Source organism: Hydractinia symbiolongicarpus, chromosome 2 (genome assembly GCF_029227915.1).
Source record: "Hydractinia symbiolongicarpus strain clone_291-10 chromosome 2, HSymV2.1, whole genome shotgun sequence".
Taxonomy (NCBI): Eukaryota; Metazoa; Cnidaria; class Hydrozoa; order Anthoathecata; family Hydractiniidae; genus Hydractinia; species Hydractinia symbiolongicarpus.
The window spans coordinates 18,815,775-18,837,524 of record NC_079876.1 but is presented as its reverse complement, the minus strand read 5'-3'; the positions used below and the strand labels follow the sequence as shown (position 1 = coordinate 18,837,524).

At 32.4% G+C, this 21,750-nt stretch overlaps 1 protein-coding gene across 3 annotated transcripts; it reads left to right on the top strand.

Moving 5' to 3' along the window:
- The first annotated feature begins 807 nt into the window (after positions 1–807).
- Positions 808–14,743, top strand: LOC130629869 (protein mab-21-like 3). Of its 3 annotated transcripts, none has more exons than XM_057443242.1 (6): positions 820–1,555; positions 7,087–7,201; positions 7,287–7,343; positions 11,668–12,047; positions 12,456–12,675; positions 14,314–14,743. In XM_057443242.1, the coding sequence occupies exons 1-6, from the start codon at positions 1,262–1,264 to the stop codon at positions 14,325–14,327; spliced, it is 1,080 nt and encodes a 359-aa protein (XP_057299225.1). In that variant the 5' UTR covers positions 820–1,261; the 3' UTR covers positions 14,328–14,743. The 3 variants fall into 3 exon arrangements, with proteins under 3 accessions (XP_057299227.1, XP_057299225.1, XP_057299228.1); XM_057443245.1 differs by lacking the exon at positions 820–1,555 and adding an exon at positions 4,874–5,065; XM_057443244.1 differs by lacking the exons at positions 12,456–12,675; positions 14,314–14,743 and adding an exon at positions 12,203–12,432 and having other exon boundaries at positions 808–1,555.
- Positions 14,744–21,750: the final 7,007 nt, after the last annotated feature.

Here is a 21,750-nt window from a genome sequence, read left to right as displayed (position 1 = left end):
AGCTAACAGACTGCATTTAACATAAGAACTGTAGAATTTTGTTGTAGCCAAACTGCATTTAGATACTTTTACTCTTTAGCTCGAGGTGAAGCAGCTACAGATAGCAAAATACCCCAACATAAAAAATAATGTTGGCGAGAATAACAAGCTGATATACCAAATTGGATAAAAATTTTAAACAGATAGATAGCGCTCTTCAGTAGGATGCTGTCTTAAAATTTACGTTTGTAGCCAAAATCCTAAAATTATGCATGGTATAATTATATAAAGACATACATGGCTACAAAACGTGATGCCATATTTATCTTAACATGTTAAAACAAACAGAAAATAAATATTCCTATAGATACAAAGTATTTGGAAGAGGAAAAGGTCAAAAGAAGACACAAAAACCTCACACCATCACTTCTCAACCAAAAGGGCCTTCGTGTCCGTAGCCCGATCGAAACACGTTTCTTTTGTCGACATGTTGAGACTGGGAAGAACTTGGATTGGTTGTTAGGAAGAAACGAGTATCGTTTATTACGCAAGAGCCGTCGCAACAATGTCGTTAAAATACGAATTCTGCCAGGATTTTACGAAATAAAACTGCGACGCAACTATTTTCAACAAAATACGGCTAATAATAATGGTACTCGTCTGTAGCCCTTTGATAAATCCAAGGATTCATTCGTCCGTACAACATAGTATTTCGTGTTTCCGTAGCACGACGTTTGTTTTTCGGACAGACAGTATAGTGTTTTTATTAATAGAAAGATAAAAGGTAAAACTGTTTAATTACCTTAATGTTCTTGATCACAAAAAAGATTAAAACTTTTTTCGTAAAAACAACTACTTTTTATAATTTTTTCAAAAAGACTTTTGACTGTTCGACTGATTACACTGATGTTAATGAACACTAACCATGTTATTTACAAAAGAAGCACCGACGACAAAGTCGTTCTTTATAGAAGTAAGTGAAAATGCATCTTCGGTCACCATGACCATGCAACAGGCGTATCAAACGTGTGCCGCATTAAACGTCACACTGGTGATTCCATAAAACTATTAAACTAAGGAAAAATCGGGGCAACGCATTAAAAAAACAATCTAATAGAGTAGGAATTTCCCTGATACTTGTAAAAAGTGCCGTAGATTAGACGCAAGTAAAATATAGGTAGAGACTGTAAACAAGTTTATTAAAACTAAAGAAACTTTTGTTGTTGTTGTTGTTGTTGTTGTTGTTGTTGTTGTTGTTGTTGTTTTTCGACAACGAGAAACAATGCGTGCGTCTCGTAAACGAAAACATAATGAGAAAAGAAATGCGAAGAACTATTTAGAGAAGCGATTATCAGATATTGCTGTAAGTTCGTATGATCGAAAGAGGTCTCATGAAGATGTCCAAAAATTATTAAACGAGATGACAGAGCTGTTGTGTGACAATTCTATTTTCAGTAGAGTTTTCAGAAAGTCTGGTAGTTGTGCTAGTAGTACAAAAATTAAAAGAGCCGACGAATTTGATTACGATCTACCTATAAAATCACCAGATAGTTATAGAGTGGAAATTGTTGAGGATGTAAGTGTACTGCATTATTTTACAGAAAATATAAAGGACTTTAATTTAATGTTTGCTTAATGTTAAAAAATAATTGTCAAAAATTGAATACATATTTATGTACTTTTAAGTTATTTTTTTATTTTTTTTTAAATACATAAGAATTTTGACTGATTTTATAATAATGAATACATATTACCTATAAGGTTTCCCCAATAATAAATTAATCTTTTTTTTCTATTGTATCCTAGGGTTAAAGCTATGTTGTTGTTTTTCCGCGAAATAGCTAATATGGAATAATAATATGGAAACGAGATTAGGCACTAAATTTCTCAATTTTGATGCCTGTCAACCTCTAAGAAATTTCAACATAATAGGCAATGCTGATAATTCCAATGCACAGGGTATGCACAGGACAAGATTAACTTCTTGAGTTGGTTTTTCAGGTTTTTATAAGCTTTAGCCTTTGCAGGTACACATCTAGACAATTACCTGCAACTATCTGGCTATCAAGGTACCACTTCTGGAAGCGCAGAGGTTTCTGATGGTTGTTTGATTCTGTTGTCTTAATGATTGCGAAAACGTGAAAAATGTCTCAAGATTAGTGATAAAAGCTGACATAAAGGGCAGCTATTGTTTTGGCTTTCGGGTCACGCAATAGGGACAACAAGGTGACGAGTCTTCCTTTAGAAAAGCCAAGCATTTGTTACCAGTAAGGGCCGTCATGTAGTCTTGTTTGAGTAGGAAAAGACGTAGCTGGAAAACACCTTTTATTAATCTAGTTACGTTCTCACTATCACCGACGCTGGTTTCTGCATTCTTCGGTAAACAGCCCACAGGGCTGTTTTAGCGGCTGCAATATATCCATACCTTGCCATTTTGGCATGGAAAAGAACGGAAGGAAAATCCACACCTGTTTGTCAGTAGCCCTATAGGTTTTGCTTATCTTTCCTTTTGCAGAGCTCTATATATTTTTTTAAGTATTGGTTGTCGCTAGATTAAGCGTTTGGCGTTTTTTCTTCACAAAGATGCACTCATCAGTTTGTTTTATTTCATCAGGACATGACTGTTCCTGGTAGAATTAGGTTTTAATGTAGTGGATGAAGAATACCTGGTAGTTGTGGTAGCAGTTGTGGGTTCATGCTAGGTGATTCAATCACAATATAACCATGGTTGGGTATTTGACGTTGTGAAATCTACGATGGAGGACTACTTGTAAATATAATACGTTACGGAACCTATTTTGTTAGAAGAGAGATGATAAAGAAACGAAATACGTTTACAAATGGCGACGATAACGGAATAATTTTTATTCAACTTTACTTTATTTTGAACACTTTTACATAGAAAAATACGGAAGAAGAAAACAAGTATCTGATGGCGGTTGCTCTGAACTTTCCTAATTTTTCAAAATTCGACCTCGACGAGTATAACACAATCTCTGCAAGATGGGAGAAATACATGAAAAGACTTATAATTTTTTATAAACTAACATACGTGACTTTAACACAAGAATTGAACAAGAATTTAAATAACAACTAATTTTATCGACATGTAACAAGACGCTACGAAAATACGCGTAGGTCTATTTCAGAATATTCCAGCAAAAAAACGGGTTAACGAGCTAACAATATGAAAAACAATATCAACATGAAAAACTCATCTATGGATATTCTATCTTCTTAGGTACCTGATCGGCTAGCCAAAACCATTAGGGCTAAAAGCAAGACTAGACCGGATCACTTGGACAATGATGGGTCTTGTTAGGTGACTTATTTTAGTATAGTATAGTATAGTATAGTATATGGATTAATAGATAAGCATCTAACATTTTAAAACCACATTTCTCACAGCATAAAAAAGCAAATCAGATTATGGGCTTGATTCGAAGGACATTTGACTACATGGGTAATGAAATCTTTGTCTTGTTGTTCACATCCCTTGTCAGACCACATATTGAGTATGCTAACACAGTATGGTGTACATTCTTGAAAAAGGACATGTTGATTTAGAAAACGTACAACGTAGAGCTACGAAAATGCTCCCAGGAATAAAGGAATTAACTTATGGTGAAAGGCTCAGGTTACTGAAACTTCCCTCATTATTATACAGCAGATATCGAGCAGATATGATTGAGACATTCAAGATAACTAATAATGTTTATGACGAAGCTGTTACTGAGAACTTGTTATTGCCAAAATTGTCTAACACCAGAGGACACGATAAAGCACTTTTTAAAAAAAGCTGTAACTTGGATTTGCGAAAGTTCTCATTCACGAATCGTGTAGTGACCTTATGGAATTCTTTACCTAAAGACACAGTGTCATGTAACACAGTGAATAAATTTGAAATAAAACTAGACAAATTATGGTCTGATAAAGACCAATTACATTATTATGATCTGGATTGCTAATTTCATATATTAGATAGGGAAGAGTGCCTTGTGCTTGCACGGTGTCACTCAATCTTGGGAGGAGGTGAACAGAACTTCTGTGCAGGTCTTCGAAAATGAATCCTTACAGTATTCCAGTTTTATTTCGATGTGTTAGATGTTTCTGTATGGTGAATGGTGTGTTTGAACAATTTGTATAGGGATAGAATATAATTCTAATGTATTTTTTTTGAGATTAACGTACTTGCTAATTTCGTTATTATCATCTTTTCTAAACACTTGATTATTTTAAGAAAATGAAGTTGTTTCTTAATGCTTGGCCTCTGTAGCATGTGTACACAGTTATATATAGATTTGCTACTTTTTTGTCTGTTTATGATTGTTTGTGTTTGTTTGATTGTTTTGCGATCAATATATTTTTTTTAATTGCCTTTTTTCTTCACAACTTGTATTTCTAAGGGCAAACCATTCATAACGTAATTGCTTGGACTTGATAGTCTATTTTTTGTAGTTATTCTCATTGCAACACATTTACTGGTTGAATTTTCAATAGGGTATTATTAGACCACCGCACTATACTATTTAAATCTTCTTGTAGTTTTTCGCAAGTCCTCACTCGAAAATATTTCACGGAATAATTTATTATCATCAGCAAATAAGAATATATCCGAGTATTGAACTTCCTGTATTATGCTATTGATATAAATCACAAACAAAATTGGTCCTAACACAGATGCCTGTGGAACCCCACAAATCACTTCAGCCCATTCTAACTCTTCACCATTTATCACCACGCGTTGGAATCGGTTTGATAGAAAGTCCTTGACCCACGATAATATGGAACTATCGACTTGATAAAACTGAAGTATTGCTATCAACCTATTGTGTGGTACTTTATCAAAGGCTTTCATAAAATCACAATAAATTACATCTACTGCTCCTCCTCTATCAAGAATCTCAGTCCACTTATCCAAAACTTTGATTAGCTGTAGTATTGTGGATCTTCCAGAAATAAACCCATATTGCTTATTTAGACAACAAACCATTATCTACCAAAATTTTCACGAGTGTATCTTTAATAAATGATTCAAGGATTTTACATAAAATTGATGTTAAACTTCCAGGACGGTAGTTTGTTGGTAAGTTCTTGTCTCCTTTTTTGAATATAGCACTAATATTACCATACTTCCATTTCTCAGGTACAGTTGCAGATCTCAAGGAATTGTTAAAAAATTTAGTTATTGCTGGCGTTAATACATCTGTAAACTCTTTCAAAACACGTGTTATGGTAATACTAAGACTATTCACAATGTTTGGTTTATTCTTTGGCGTCCAATTCCCTGGTGGTTCTGATGTAAATACACTTGCAAATAAAGTGTCGGCTTTTTATTTACTTGACTCAGCTAATTTACCATCAGTTCTTTTTAAACTGGGTATTTCTGATTTAGCTTTGCGCTTGTTGTTAACATTTTTCCAGAACTGTTTTGGGTTTTTCTTAACAGCTTTAGATATAGACGTTTCTGTGACTTTAACACATTTTTTTGTTAAATGTCTGAGTTGATTGCTTATTTTACGGTATTCTAAATAATCCTATCCATCCCTTGTTTGCAAATATTTTTTCCACAACTTATGCTTTTTTCTTAGTTTGGCTAATGCATTTCTGTCCAAAGGTGCTTTGTGTTTCTTTTGGCTATTTACTTTACTGCGAGGAATAAATTTATCACAAGCTTCCGTGAGAGTTTTACTTAATATATCCCACCTCAGATTAACATCTGGTGTATATCTTATCAGTTCCTTAAAACGCTCATCGAATAATTTTTTCATACTGCACCTTTATGATATTGTGGAACAGATTTTTTCCTTATTTTTCATTCACTTCACATTTAAAAACCACTTCTACCACGGAATGGTCACTTTTGCCCAGAGGAGAAAACGTGTTACAAGTTTCTATAAATTCATCGTTATTTTTAATAACAAGATCAAGTATTGATGGGTTATTACTTCCTCTCCCTCTTGTGGGTTTTGTAATCAACTGATTGAAGTAGCAGTCTCTTAGAAATTCAATAAAATTCAAGCTCTCTTTATTACCATGGGCCGTCCAATTATCCCAGTCAATATTTGGATAATTAAAATCACCATTTACTAATATGTGACTGTATCTACGAGCAAACAAAGCTCTTAACAACCCATTGATTTTAAGAGTATTATCTGCAGTGCTATTGGGTCTTCTGTACACATACACAAATAAAAAAATATATGACCCACAAAGTTTTATTTCCAATGCCAATACTTCAAGAGGTGGATCATCAACAATATCAGATAAGTCTATAACATTGTACTTGTTAAATCTTTTAATATAAACAATAATTCCACGACCAACATCAGTGTTAATTAAAACAGGTTCTAAGTAGTAGTTTGCAATCTGATATTGTACAAGTGACAGTGTACGGGAATAACTTTTGGGTTTTACTTCAGATATGGCAATTATATCAGGCTGTTTATGTAGTCTAGCTTCCAGATCTTGTTTTTTGAATTTAGTAAAAACGTCTGAATTTGTACCCCAGATTTTCAATGATGTTCTTAGTAATAGCCTGTTTGAATGTTATTTTTTACTATTTTGCAATTCCACGGTGGACCTCTCACCTTGTATATAAAGTTTTTTGGAACATCACTTGTTGTACGGTTGATTTCATTTGCCTGAGTTAGCAATTCTTTGTCCTTCTTTCGTTCCTCCACAGACATATCATGAGCAACACCTATTGATTGCAAATCCTGAGGACTGTCCTCATTTCCAAGTTTTTTTACAATTGCTCATAATATTGGATTTTATATTGATACTAGCAAACTCAACCTTTAGCGGCCTATGTTTAGGCATAGGCATATTTTAGCCATGTAACTGTTCAAAGTATCTAATGTATGACGTATACGACTTAATACAGTCTTCTGTTGATCAGATACTATCGCTGGGACTCCACGATACCTGTACATTCCACGGGGATAGAGATCAGATTTTCGAGATTCTGTGGTACATTTTTTTTGTCCTGTGAAATCATAGAATCATCACTTCCTTGTTGCATTATTCTGAGCAAAAAAGGAAATAACAAGCACAAAATTATCTTAACCTAACACCATCCCAATAAACCATTATATTTGTTTTCAGCAAAATCATACGGCAATAAATGCACGAGTTTTTTCCGGAGATAACCAGTTGACACCATCAATGATACAACAGCGTCTTTACAACTTCATGTTGGTCGGCGCAAGTTCATTGGATAGTAAGTTTAGCTTCTGATTTTTTTTGCTTGTTTGCTTATTTTATTTGTCTTAATTTACATTCCCTGCATTTGTTCTGTTTGTTAGGCTGTTACCAAATGAGTTCACAAAGGCGAAGAGAGTTTGAATGGCGACGGTGCAGAAGTAGCTCAAACTTATATTTGATTTAACTTTGTTGAATGTCTTTGTATACTTCTTTTCTAGGCTATAAAAAATTACAATGTGTCACAACCAGGGCTTAAGTTCACAGTTCTAGTTGTCTGTACCTACAAAATTATCAATGGTTATTCCAATGTTTATTTGCTTTTTTGCCTTAAATTACATTTCCTGCTCATTTTCTCTTTGTCAAGTGTAATTTTTGTTAAAACTTCGTGTGACTCCAGATATAGCTTTTTAAGTACTTCTTTTTCATTTCGCTCTTTTCTTTTTGGTTCTTCGACCTTCTTCTTCGTTAAAAATGTTCTTACTAGTTCCAGTATTTTTAGTAGCACGTGACCATATTATCTATTTTGCAAGTAACGCTTAATTATTATTGACTGTGTTAGCAAGTACTCTGGCAGCGAAGTAAAACAAACATTTTTTACGAATGATTATTTAAAAAAAAAATTTGCTTAACGATCTGTTTTAATTTAGTTTATTTGTTGCCTGTAATGTGTAGAGGTTGAAACGTTGATCAAAATAATGTATAGGATCAAATGTTTTCGACAAAGATATAAGAGGTATAAATGTTTAAAAATTTGCCAAAGCACAAAAAATACTTTTTAGAGAAATTTGTGTTTGTATAATTTATACTTTAGCATCAGCTAAATAATGCTGGCGTGATTTAGAAACTGCTACAGAATTCTTATAAGTGCAAAACTTGCGACGGCAGTTATTTGTCGACGCGAAAAAAAAGCCATGGAAACAAGGTTAGCATACTCTAAATTTGAAACTGATTACCTGATATGTGGTGTTGATGTTAGTGCTGCATATTGGAAATGTATTATTAAAAACAATATAAATATAAATAAAAAAATCAAGCATACACCTGCTGCTAATATATTGTTTTCTTCGTTTCGTTGCTTAAAGGGTTAGTACATAATGTTGAATTATTGTTTTTAAAAAAAGAAAAATGATCCGTACAGAGATCGATTTAAAAAATTATTTAAATTATTTTACCTTCGTTGTGAAGGCATAGTAATTTTCTTTGAGCAAATAAACCATCAATTATAAAGAATGAAATTAGTTTGGGCAGTACATAAATATTACGTAACAAGATCACGTGTCACAAAAAGACTGAAGCTAGTCTGAATTTTTAACGAAAGAGAAGATCAAAGCAGCCGTCAAGGTGGTATGAAAAACAAAAATTTAAAAAACCACATCTGAATTACATGATTTTGTTTTCTAAAAGTACCTTGGGATCCCTTTAATTTCACAGTTTGGATCATCGCTACCTACGCAGTCATCAATGATTATTCCAATACACCGCATTGATAAATTTTAACAGATAACGATGTGTTATTTTATGCAATTTTTAATATAGCCAGTACTTAATTCAATATCTGTACTGCAAGCCAAATAAAGGTCTGTTGTCACAAGATGCGACCGGGGGTTTTCCGAAAAGTGCTACCACAAAATTTTTTTTGCATTGTTAGCGAACCCAGTTCGTTAAATAGGGATAAAAGAAAGTTATTTAAAAACAGTATTTCGTAAAAATATGAAGAACTTTTTAAAAAGAAAATGGATATTTCCACATGCATTTTCGTTTTGTAAAATACGCATGTGAAAATGCAGAATAACATGAAAACGAGATTACTTATGAGCAAATTTGAGGATGTAGTTGTTTCACACAAGTTGGAATGTTGTATCAACAAATGTTGACATATACAGTTTAAACTAGCAGTTTCACAAAATCGAAGTTAACGCAGGTTTGAAAAGATTGTTGATAATAGTGTGACAAAAAAGTTTAGGCTTTGCGTATCTTTTGGAATATGTTAGTTAGCAAAGCCACGTTTTTACAATAATGTTTCCTGGTAAATTTAGAATTAAAACTTAATGTACGGTTTACTAACTCTCAGTGGGACTTTATATTACTCTGCTCACTTAAAAAAAAACTAGCTAGCATAGCTTCCAGGCAAAACAGCAAGTAGCCAGATAAACTACAACCTTTTTATCTTGAGCTCTTCCATCTTCAAAGAAAATATGAATGTGACCTATTGAATGTTTGGCTGATTCTAACAGCCGCAGAAACCTTAGCTAGAGATAAGTAACATTGTTATTGGGGGAAAAGTTAATAAATTATTTTACCATCAACACAACGAAGATCACATTTTCACAAACATTTTTTTCAGGGTTGAAGATATAACTTAGCTCATCTAAAAATAACGGCACTAGTTATGAAAATCGCTTTCTTGGAGCCACCAAATCTGCTTAAATGAATTTCGAAAACTCAAAGGAAATAATGAAAACAAAAACAAACAATCTACAGAAACGAAAACAAGATTTAAAAAACAACTTCAAATTTTTGACAGAAAAACAATAACAACGCAGTGTGAGGTTTCGCTCTCTTCCTGATGGGGAATGATACTACGAACATTTGTATACAATTTGTAGAGTTCTCAAAAAGATCATATCAGATACAATTTCCTTGATATAATTAATAAAATCATGTAACTCTGTTTACTTTGAGGGTTTTCTTTCTTTGGGGATTGGTAGTAAGTCGGTAGAGCGTTCAATTCATATTCATATGGGTTCAATCCTACATGACAGTTGTCGCCTATTAAACAGAAATATAAAACGTTTCTCTAGCTCAAATGGAAGCTTTTTAACACTCTAGAACCGCCTTTGTCCTAGAAAAACAAATTGACAGGTTAAATTCATTGCAGTTAATGAGGCTATCCACATAAAATATAGATCACTATTTTTTGTGGCCAAATGAACAGAATTTAAATCGCTGTTTTTCTTTTAAATTTTATTTAAAAACACGCCCAAGTTTGCCCTCAAATTTTTTTTTTGTGTCCATTTTATTTCCTCTCTGATAGGAAAAATGTCAACCCGCACTATAATTAGAGGAATTTTTGACCCTTTCCCCACTAAATAAGAGCAAAATTGAAAATTACTAACATTCCATCCGCACTAATAATAAGAGGAAAATGAATTGTTTAATTTTCGAAAAAAGGCCATCCGCACTAATTAGAATAATTACGGTATATTATTCGTTATTTTTTATAACCAATACTTATGCAATCAGGCAGGGGGGATTATACATGTCTATTGTTGGTGTATCATCCAGTTACCTTAAATCAAGGTGCAAAACAAAGTTTTCTGGTAAGGCACACCAGGTGAAGCGTTTTTTTTGCAATTAGAACATTTTAAAAAACCATGCCGAAACATGTTTTTCATAAAATAGCACCTTGTATAAAAAGAGGTTCTGCGTTTAGGTGAAAAGAATGATGAAAATGACTGCTAAATTGCTTAGATTAAATAAAATATAATTTGTCACATATAATTTTGATCGTAACACCAGATACTTGTTATGCCTACCCTACTAGCTATATACAGGTTTTCTGGCTGCATTCAGAATGCTATAATGTAGCTACTTCATGTTACTTCTAAAAATTACCTCATATTTTTTCTTTTGCACGCACGGCTGTATATGTACAACAAAATTTAAAAAAATATTTTCTGGATCGTACAGGTTACAAAATGCAGCTAGGTACCTTATGATACCTTATGTGTTGATCTGTACCTGATCTGGAGAAAAGCATAAACCGATAAAATAACACACGATTCGCAGGTTATAATTGTTTAAATACACAAGTAAAGACAATTAGAAATTTTTCTTAGTATGCTTAACGCTTAGCAAACGTGATCCACAAATTCGCGCACAAATGCAATTACAATAAGAAATTTTGATCTTGCAGTTTCTAAACAAAAGAAGTTGAGTAAGAGAACAAGGATATCACCTAACCAAATTTGCTAAAAATTCAAAGTTTGCCATATTTTTAGATAAAATATTAGAACATTTGTTATTCTCTAAATTGACCGGAGAACATCCTACCGGAACAGCTGGTTCATTTTTATTAACTTGATAGAAAAAAATGATGTATTTTTGGATGGAGAGTTTTTTAAAAAAATACGGAGAAGAGAATGAGAGCAATTTGACGATGATGGTTTGGTGGGGAAAATAATGTGTATTTTTCAGTTTAGATTGTGCTTTGTTTTTCTTGGACATTTCTTATAATAAATCAAATATCATCAATCGGTACGAAATTTATTTATCTTTTGGATCACATACTATAAAAAAAATTTAACGTGATTTGAAGATATGTCAGATATACTGAGTGTGTCAAAAAGGGTTAGCCACAATATTCTTAAGTTCGATCTAGTTTGTTTATTATGAGTTTCTGATGATTTTAGCTCCTGCTATTATAACTCTTCCTTGACTCATTTATCTCCTTATACACTTTGCTAACGTTTTCTTTCCCAGTTTCTGTAGACGGTGAGTTACATGGTCCAGCAGTCACAATGCGTATGTCAATACCAAACTTTCACGATATATCCGTCGACATATCTCCATCTTTAAAGACAAACGAAGTCACTTTGCGTGATTATCGTTGGCCTCGCGACAAAACTAGGCAGGTGTTGCAAGCGGAAGTTATCGAAGAGATTCAAAGCGTTGGTTTACACGTAGTTCCCAAAGGGAAAGACCTGTGGAAATTCTCGGTGTCTAGAGCTGAAAGAGTGTTAATGTCCAGAATTGATCATGATAATGGATGTCGGAAGAAGTGCCATAAGTTATTAAAATCTGATTTTGATGAATGGAACAAACGTTACAATTTGGATGGAATCTCGACATTTCTCTTTAAGGTAAGCGATTGTCTATCATAAAGTGTTTTGAAACATTGAATGCTACTTGATGTAGTTACTTGATACATCTTAGGTGCAGGCACCAGAGACATCAGACACATATAATTTAATCAATGTTTTCTTAAGTTTTTAAATAACTTTACTTTACTTTGTAGTGTACTGAGTTGACATATTCTCGTCAGTTGATTCTTTTCGACGTCGTATTGAAAATCTTCCTTGTATATGCTAATCCGGTATGAGGTTTCAAAAAATCAATGTAACTTAGCCTTTTTCATCCTTTTCCATAAAGCTAACCTAAAAGATCCTTTTTTGGAAGATATTGTATCGATTTATCCGAAGACTGAGTTTAGTACACACAACATAAGAACAGTCTGAAACCAAATTTAAATTTTTACATTTTTTAAACAGCACGAGTTATTTTGGTTAAACGAAGACAAGAAACAGGACTGGTCACAAAACCAACTTGACAAGAGATACTGCGAAATGTTGCAAGATTTAAGTAATCGAATTCGCGAAGGGAAAATTTTAAACTATTTCCGTTCGACAGAAAATCTTTTGAAAGGGAAATATCCATCTGTTTTAAATCAGCTTGCAGATCTTGCCACAGCCAGAAGAAATGAACTTATTGGTAAGGATTGTTTTTAATACTGTTTTAGCTAAGCACAATCTTACGGCAGGGTTTTCTGTGTAAAGTTTGCTAAACAGGTGAGCTTTGCAACGCTTTTGATGTATGATAAGAATTTTAGATACACATAATTGACAGTAACAACTACTAAGAGAAAAAAACACGATTTAGTTTTTTCTTTCTCAAAACATTTATCCCAGAATTTTTTACCACTTGTTTCAGTTCGATGGTTATAATGCATAACTGTCATCGGAGCTAAAAAACATTATTTCTTCTTTCGAAATGAAAGTGGCGGCATACTGTTGCTTTAACAATTACGACAAAAATACGATTTTTATGTTTACGTTGTCGTAAGGGTAGTTTGATGGTTATAATTCATAACTGTCATCGGAGCTAAAAAACAATATTTCTTCTTTCGAAATGAAAGTGGCGCCCTACTGTTGCTTTAACAGTTAGGACAAAATTACGATTTTTTATTTATGTTTACGTTGTCGTAAGGTTTAAAACAGTATTAAAGCAGTATTATAATTATAAACGGTTTTTAACTTTAGTTTTGTTACCGGTTTGCGACGACGCAAAGTATACACTACCATTGATATTGGTTTAAAGCAACGACGATTGTAAAATTTTGGCAAAGTCAATTATTAAAAGGAAATTAGATCATAATAAAATAAATGTTTCAAATGCTTAAAATCTGGTCAATTTCCCTAATATTGCTTTAATTTTTTTCTATTTTGGGACGAAATATTTCGACTTGGCAATCTCAAAGAATCGCAGATAGTATTTAGTTATCGTCTATCAAAAGCTACATGCAATATTGAAAATATTTTTGGTGCGATAGAATTTCACTAAATAACGATATAATCCCGAATTAAAACATTTATGATCATTCAAACACATTTGCATCGCAAGCATTGCGACAAAATATTGAACTTTTTAAGAAGTCTTACAATTGACAAAATTACTTCAAACAATATCAAAAATAATATTACTTTTTTTTATATAATTCTACAACAATAATTAAGAATCAGCCTTTAGTGAGAACTAATCCACCCCAAATAAAAGATTTCCATTCTATGTTGTAAAATTCCTACAGATTTTACAAAAATTACACCTATATTAAGTAAGAATGGTGAAACTTTTTACAACTTCTGTTAACAAAAGAAAAGTTATTAAATTCTTAGCCTACATATATTTTTATTAGCATGATAACGCTTATAAATCTTTCTTTCTTTTCTTATGCCATGGCCATTTAAACTAGACACAGTTTTTTAAAGCTTTACTGATACTACTTAACTATCGGATCTTAGCCTTGTGTTATTCTACATTTTATTTAAAGGTTGTTTTTTTATCAGCTAAAACCAGGACCAATTAACTCCATGTGTATCAAAAGCTGCGTTTAAGTTTTCGATTTGTTTTTTCTATAAAATAATGTAAGCAGGCTTTAACCCTGACTGTGTTTTAGCACAAACATATCCAGCCTGATCTCGAAGTTTCCTTGCTTATAAGAAAGCATGTATAACTCCTTAAGAACAAAAGTTACTGAAAATTATGAGTTTCAATCCAAAATGTAATCAATTTGTAGCCTTGCACAAACTCAAGTTTGAATAATATTTATTGTAATTTTATTTTGTATTTTAGGCATGGACCAATGATTTCAATACAAGAGAGGTGTCTTGCGTCCGCTATCTGTCATTTTTGGAAAAAGTTATTGTTAAAACAAACGTAGTAAAGATTTATTGCTTACAAGTACTATCGCATTAGCAATATCCGCAATCGATGTGACAAAAACTGTTTTTATTAGCTTGACAAAATTTTCAGATTTTTTTGACCCATTATTAGCAAAGACATTGGTCCACTGTGGTGACATTTCATAAAATGTCAAAGCGCATTTTCAATTTGTTTACCTAGCCATAACATCTTCCAAAGTAGACATTTTCAGCCTATGGTCTAAAAATATTGACCATGAAACGTTTTGCCAAGTTGAAGTATTTAAAATATGACCATTTTTAAAATATTATGTCTGGGTTGTAGTACTTGATGACAATAGATTTTAAATTAATCGTTGTTAGATGTAGAGTTGTCAAGTATTTGTTGGTGTGATTCTGAAATTGTCAGTTGTATATATTTTATACGGAAGTTACACGAAGTTACTCACATGCATCATCATTGTACAAAAAAGTCTTTTGATTGGTTAAAACGCTTTAGACTAATTGAAAAAAATTGAAACTAATTTGGTAAAAATCTAAATCAGCCAGTCTGAACATGCTGAAAACATGCAATTTTGCATAATTCTTGGTAAGTTAATTGATTTATGTATCACCACTGGCTTACAGTTAACTCCGTATGTAGTTGATATTGTGAATTACTTTTTGTCGTAACTTTAATATATGTCTGTCATATTTTTCATCATCTTGGCTTTGAAGTGGGCGGTTATTAAAAATTTATTGTCTTGATTCAGAAAAAAGCTGCCAAAAATTGAAAATTATCTAACTTGCTACTATAACAGAAGATTATGTGTACATAAACAAAAATTTAAGAAACATGTTATTGAATTGGGCCATAAGCTTGCAAATTGACTGCATGTTTTTACTATGAACCATCTTTGAGCCTAGAGCCGTGATGGCAACACCACCATTACGGTCAGCGTTAAGGTCAAAGTACATGGGGATGAGACTTCAGTTAGGTTGCAGAAGGTTTTCGGCTTCCACCTTGCCGCTTTTTGATATTAACGACTCATAATAGTGTGGGAACTTTAGATTTTAAATCATATTTTACATCCATCTTGCGAAATTGTTTTTACTTTCTAATTCCGCGGGCTAACGACTGGGATATACTAATACTCTGTCCGTTACAGGTAAAATAGATGTGTATTTTTCCTTGAACTTCAGTAGCATGTCACATTTGCTAAATCTTTTTCAGTCTGTCTTTAGTTTTACAAAAAGCATTTTTTAATTTCAATATTTTTTAGAGGCACTTCTTCTCTTGAATTATGTTGTAGATATTAAAATTCGGAGAGAATAATGTCTGTCATACGATGATTAAAAATAATGACTCAAATGATCACTGTCAGCAAAAATTTTTGCAACCGTAAGCATTTTTTAATAAATTTTCATTTATTTTTGATTAGATTTCAAATGAATTAATACAGTGATGTTTTTCATGATACTCTGACTATTTAACCTTATTTTACCAATTTATTGAAGCGCCAATGTGATTAAAAAACAAAAGGAGATGATACGCATTTATAATCTGACGTAGCGTTTGTTTTCTGCATTTCTTGCTTGGAAAGATAATTGTTTGCTACTTTGCATCGAAACGGAAAAAAAATTACAGGCCGCCAAATTCGAAAAACTTATTATAAAGAAAATCAAGTCTAAGCAATGTCAGACGTAAATATTCGCCGTATCGGGAAAATAAAACGGGGTGTAAATGAGCAAAGGAGGTAAAACTCCTTGTACTACTTATAACACTTAAATCCATAATCATAGAGCTCCATAGTATAAAAGCACTGTATCTAATAATTCTAAAAGTATCAGACAATGAATTTGAATTTGAGCGTGATCAAAAATCTGCTTAAAATTTTTCCCAAAACAAATGTTTTTTTTCCTTCTATTTTTAAATGATAAAAGATCAGCTACCGAATGTGTGGAAAAATTCTGTTATTATTGTCTAAAATATGACTGGTAGGGCATTTTTGCCACCACCCTGCGCCTTAAGTTCACCATACATAGTTCATTTTAATAATTTTGGTCGGAACTACTGGATGTGCGTATACTTTTGAGGGTATTTAGGCTGGCATTTTTCTTATTTTGTTCTAGACTAAACAATATTTAAAAGCGTACAAAAGCGGTCAAGTTTAGCTTTTTTAAAAAGCTATTCACAGCTTCTGTTTTTAATTGAAGATTCGACAACGAATTTTCAAGAACTATTCTTTAATGTCGGCGTAACAATACTTCGATTTTTCGTTTCTTATAATTCTACGAATTATGCTTTCTTTTAAAAAATTGGACTAAAAATTTCTTAACTAAATTTTATACGTGAACTAAAATGGTAGTCACAATACCTATTGTGACCATTAAGATCAAATCATAAATTAAAAATTATAAATTGGTAGAGCAGTGTGTGTTTTAGCAACAAGATTTTGTGACGGGTTTTACAGCTAAATTGCGGTTTAAATTCTTGCATTTCAAAAGTTATATGTAGCGAATTTTTGTATCGCATTTTGACATTTAAAATACTGTTTACCGCGTATTACTGTCCCTTTTCTGGCGTATTAAAAACTGTAATGCGTCAAATATAAGAACATACAAAGGTTGTTTATTTTCTATTTTTAAATGGAACTGTTAATGAATTATTAATGTGAATGATTGTAAAAGCATGTGTGAAATTACCCGCTTTTATTTTAGATAGTGCTTGGTTTAAAAACAGGTGCAAGCGACTAATATTTTTGCAGACTAAAATTTTGCATTTATCCATTTTTGGTTACGGCTTATTCTGCTGCTATCTCATGCGTTTTTTGCAGATGAAAGTCTCGTTATCAAGTAATCATTGATTAAAATGATCACAACAGTATTTCTTCACATATTTCAAACGCTTATTGCTTGCTCTAACGTCATAGAAATGTTATAAAAGTATGATAAAATAACGCCGAAAAAATACATAGTATAGAATAAAAGTATATATAGCTAATACATAATACACCAGTCTTGCACGTAAGAGTTTTCAACTTAACATATATTTTTCTTTTCATATTTACATGATTTCACTCTTAATTTTCCTGAAATGGTATGCGGAAGTGGATCCATGCTATAAAAACTATTGTTTCACATAATCTCCTATATTATAAATACTCAACCTTTAAGGCATAAAAAGTCACAAAATATAGCAAACATTCAATATGATAAAGGAGGATTAAGATTTTAAAGCATAAATCGAAGCAAGTTTGCTAATTCGGACCCTTTTCTGCTTTGTTAAAATTATTTTTCATTTAATTTATTTGGTGTAACTGAAACAAAAAGAAAAGCGATTGTTTTGTAAACAGTTCTGATAAGTGATGAATTATAATAATGGGTATTATGATTAAAATTAATAAAAAGTCTAGACAAATATTCTCGAAGTTTTTCAAAAACAGATTTATTGTATTGTATTCAACAAATCCAAGGTAGGATAAAGTAAAAAGATATTAGGATGTGATTAAAACAAAAACAAAATTTGTTTATTTATAAAAAAAACATTAAAAAAGCTATTTAATACTAACCAATACGCCAAATGTTGTTGAAATTACAACAAAGCAAGCATTTTCTACAGGTGCACCATCTGTTGTTTTTGTAGCCATTTTTTAAAGATATATGCTGACCTGAGTTACTTGCTTAAAGAAAAATAAAGGTGCCTGCAGCAGGATATGATGTTTTTGGACAATTTTTTCTTAGTGTTTTCAATTTGGACAACTGTATCGAAACAGCAAAATGGTAATTGGTAATTTTTGCATGTGTATTTCTTTTTTGCATGAGTAGACGCTGAAGATCAGGTCCCTTGTATTGTAATCCATAACTATTCAAACCACAAATTATACCATAAAGACCTGTGTTGTATAATGGTTAGTACCAGCAACATAAGACAAAGATGTGTGCAGTTTTATTATCAACGCCATGCCACTTTTTGAGAACACTAAAGCAGTATCATTTTTTCTTTATTTTGTCAATTCTTGCAAGAACGCTTAATACTTTTCGGTTTGAAATCAACTAAGTTGACATATATTGGAGTAAACATTTTACGCCTTGCGTCCTTACTAAACGTCTCTAATTGCCTACAGTCTCTACTTACTGACCGCCTCCACTCACCAACCGTCTCTTCTTAAAAAACTGTACTACCTGATTAAAGAATATTGTGATTTATGTGGCTTCAATCGCGTTTGTCAAAAAAAAAATTGAATCGGCCTATATCTCGTAATGTTGTTGAATATCATGACCGTGTCTGGCTTATTACAATCATTAAAAACATGCCTAACTCATGTTCTTGTATTTAAACGAAAAGTAGAAAAAACTTCCGATATTCTTAACTAGTTTACACATATTTCACAGCTAATTGTTCAATCGCGCCTAATTTGTAAATAATTGAATAACTTTGTGTAAGATAGACAATTTAAGTTTGCAAGATTGATAACTTATATGAAGACTTATGAAGGACTGTCAGCACTTTAACCAAATTTGCTTTGGTTTGTTTTAAGTCTTTAGAGTATTAGCGAGGTGGGGAAAGTGAGTATACAGTGCCCCCACTCCATAAATTCTGACAGAGTTCTCCTTAAAACTGGGTGCATTTTCTAGCTTGAAACATAATAAATTTGCTCAATTCTTCTCTTACCAATTTTTATATGACTTCATTGGTTATTTGAAAATCCAAAAAATATCAATTAACAACTAAGATGGCTTTTGTGAATGGCCTGGCAATATTTTCCTATTCTCTTTTTGTTAGTAATATAAATGATTTGCAATTCATTCCAAAAAATCTGATACATTTTATTTATCTTAAAAATATGGTCTTAAGGTGTATGAAAATGATTTGGACTCATTATCTAAATTGTCGAGTCGTCAGCTATAGATAATAAACAAGAAAAAAAGTGGTTTTACGAGCTCCAAAAGTTTTACAACCTGGTAAATTTTCATTAATTTCTATTTTTTTAATCAACGCTTAGAAAGTTTATTTTAACATACATATTTCTCAAACAGTAGGCTTTTGTACATTTTAAAAAATTCTTGTTTACCATATTTTGTTGTATTAAACGCTGTTGAAAGAAAAATATTCAGTGTAAAAATATTTCCACGCATAGCTGTGTGGTTGCCCAACATTTTGGTTATTTTAAAACAAAAAAAGTGGTATTGGCAGTTAAAACTCGTGTAGTCCAGTACTATAAAGATCTTTGCAAAAATTACGATACGCGCCATCTTTGTTGATATCAATGTTTCTCTTTACCAGTTCCGGCGTTTTAATTTGGATAGGAATTGTTCAAACTAGATATACTTAGTGAAAGGCAGCTATCAGTCATATAGCTATGAAATTGTGGCAAAAGTGTTAGAAAGAAAACTATCGACATTCAGCCGGAAAATAACCCTTAGTAATAATTGTGCGATAATTTTTTTTCCATTGCAGCCACCACAAATGCACAGGAGCTGTGGAGAAAAAAAAACAAGGACAAAAGAAGCTAATAATTAGAAATAACTAGTCAATAGGTCATGGAAAAGTCCTCAATCCTACGCATTTTCCGCATCCTGATTCGCCTGTTTACATGACGTAATAAAATTACTTGGGTGGGAGTGACTCCTGGGGGAAGAGGGGGGTAGGGGAGGGGTGGATAGGTGTGAACCCCTGTTTAAAGAAGAAACTTTGGTTCATAGACAGACATACAACAAGTAGGATATAAATTTTGACTGATATAAGCGGTCATATTTTTCCTAGAGTGCCCACCTGATATTCCTAGGAGTACTTGTCCACTGGGATAAAAATATTTGATCTCTGACGTCGTGCAAATAGGGTTAAAAGAAAAAGACGAGGCCTGTTATTTTCACTACTTTCTTATCCAATTAGCTTATATTCTGCAACAGAAATGATAATGACTTAGAGTTGCCTAGAAAACTTGTACCTACATTATATTTGCATTCAATTTAGTTCTTTATCCATACGGAGTGGATAATGATGATACGGTTATGGACATTTCAAAACAAAAAATGGCAGTTTTGAAGTTAACAAAACCTATGCTGTTGTTTTCGAATCCCGCTACAGAAGTTCAGGTTTGCCTTTGTTCTACTGTTTTCTTTCAGTGGTGATTTCAACACTATTCATTCCGCCTTTTAATACAGCATTTCTATTGTGATAACAAGGTATTCCTGTCTTTTTTAATAATAAGATAGGTTTTATATTAAAAATGTAAAAAGTAACGGGACTTTTGGGTTATTTTTCCATGCACCAGGGAAGAAATTTTATCAGGGGTGAAATAATTGCTAAGTACTTAAGTAATTTTAAGACATTAAAAATACTGGCATTAAACACTTCAAGAATGGCTTTTTTTGAACAGACCCCTTTTTCAGTCAACAAAATCGGCTTCTCAAAATTCGAGCCACGATTGAGGGTAGAGGAGAAGACCTACGCAGTTCAGATTATATACCGTTGGGTAGCCTGATTTATGCTCTTCTTAAAATATGAAGCACTTTTCATAAGAATTCAGTCCGCATTGTGAATATTCTTGTTTTTAACGGAAATTTGCGGAAGCTATTAAGCACAAAAAACTAGGGCTACTAACATCAAAGCTCTTGATTTGCTACTTTCGTATCATCCGTGACAAAGTGGTGGTAAAACTTTGTGTTGGGATAACTTTCGTTTAGCATGTATTGGAGCGCAAAAACTCTTTGGCCAATGCGTAGCCATTTTGATGAGCAGTTAGAGCATTTAACAAGAATTTTTTCAGTCGGATGACGAATTATTCTGACCACTAGTATTAGGAAATATAAAACGTAGCTTTTAAAGATGATGTGGGCTAGGCTTAGCCTCTTAAAATATTTATAGGAAGGAGCATGTTATGAAGAGGTATTTCAAGAAATATTATTCGCTTTTCGTGAAAGCAATAGATGGTGTCATACTACAATTTTGCTAAACAAACTTTATCAAATTAGATCGTAAAAACTAATTTTGTGGCAAAAACGAATCAGATTTGTTCTTGAGAGCTCCATAGAGAGAGAGAATCTTCCACTGAAATTTCATTACTGCAGGATAAATTTACACCTGGAAATGGATTTTTGTGTGTACAATTTTGTATTAACTTTTATGTGGTAGCTTTATTCCATACCGTTATTTATGTGTAGTTGCAATTTGTCAAAAATACGAGCTTTCGAGGATGCAATCATGTTATATTTAAAACATACTATAAATAAATTTTCTAGCTTGTATTTCCTATTAATTTGGCTAAAACACCAAATTGATAAGTAATGTTATTATTTTCTTGAAGAACGAGTTTTGAACACAACATCGGAAATATTTGGTGATTTTTTTATGTTTTATTTTCATATACGAAACCTATAACAGAAA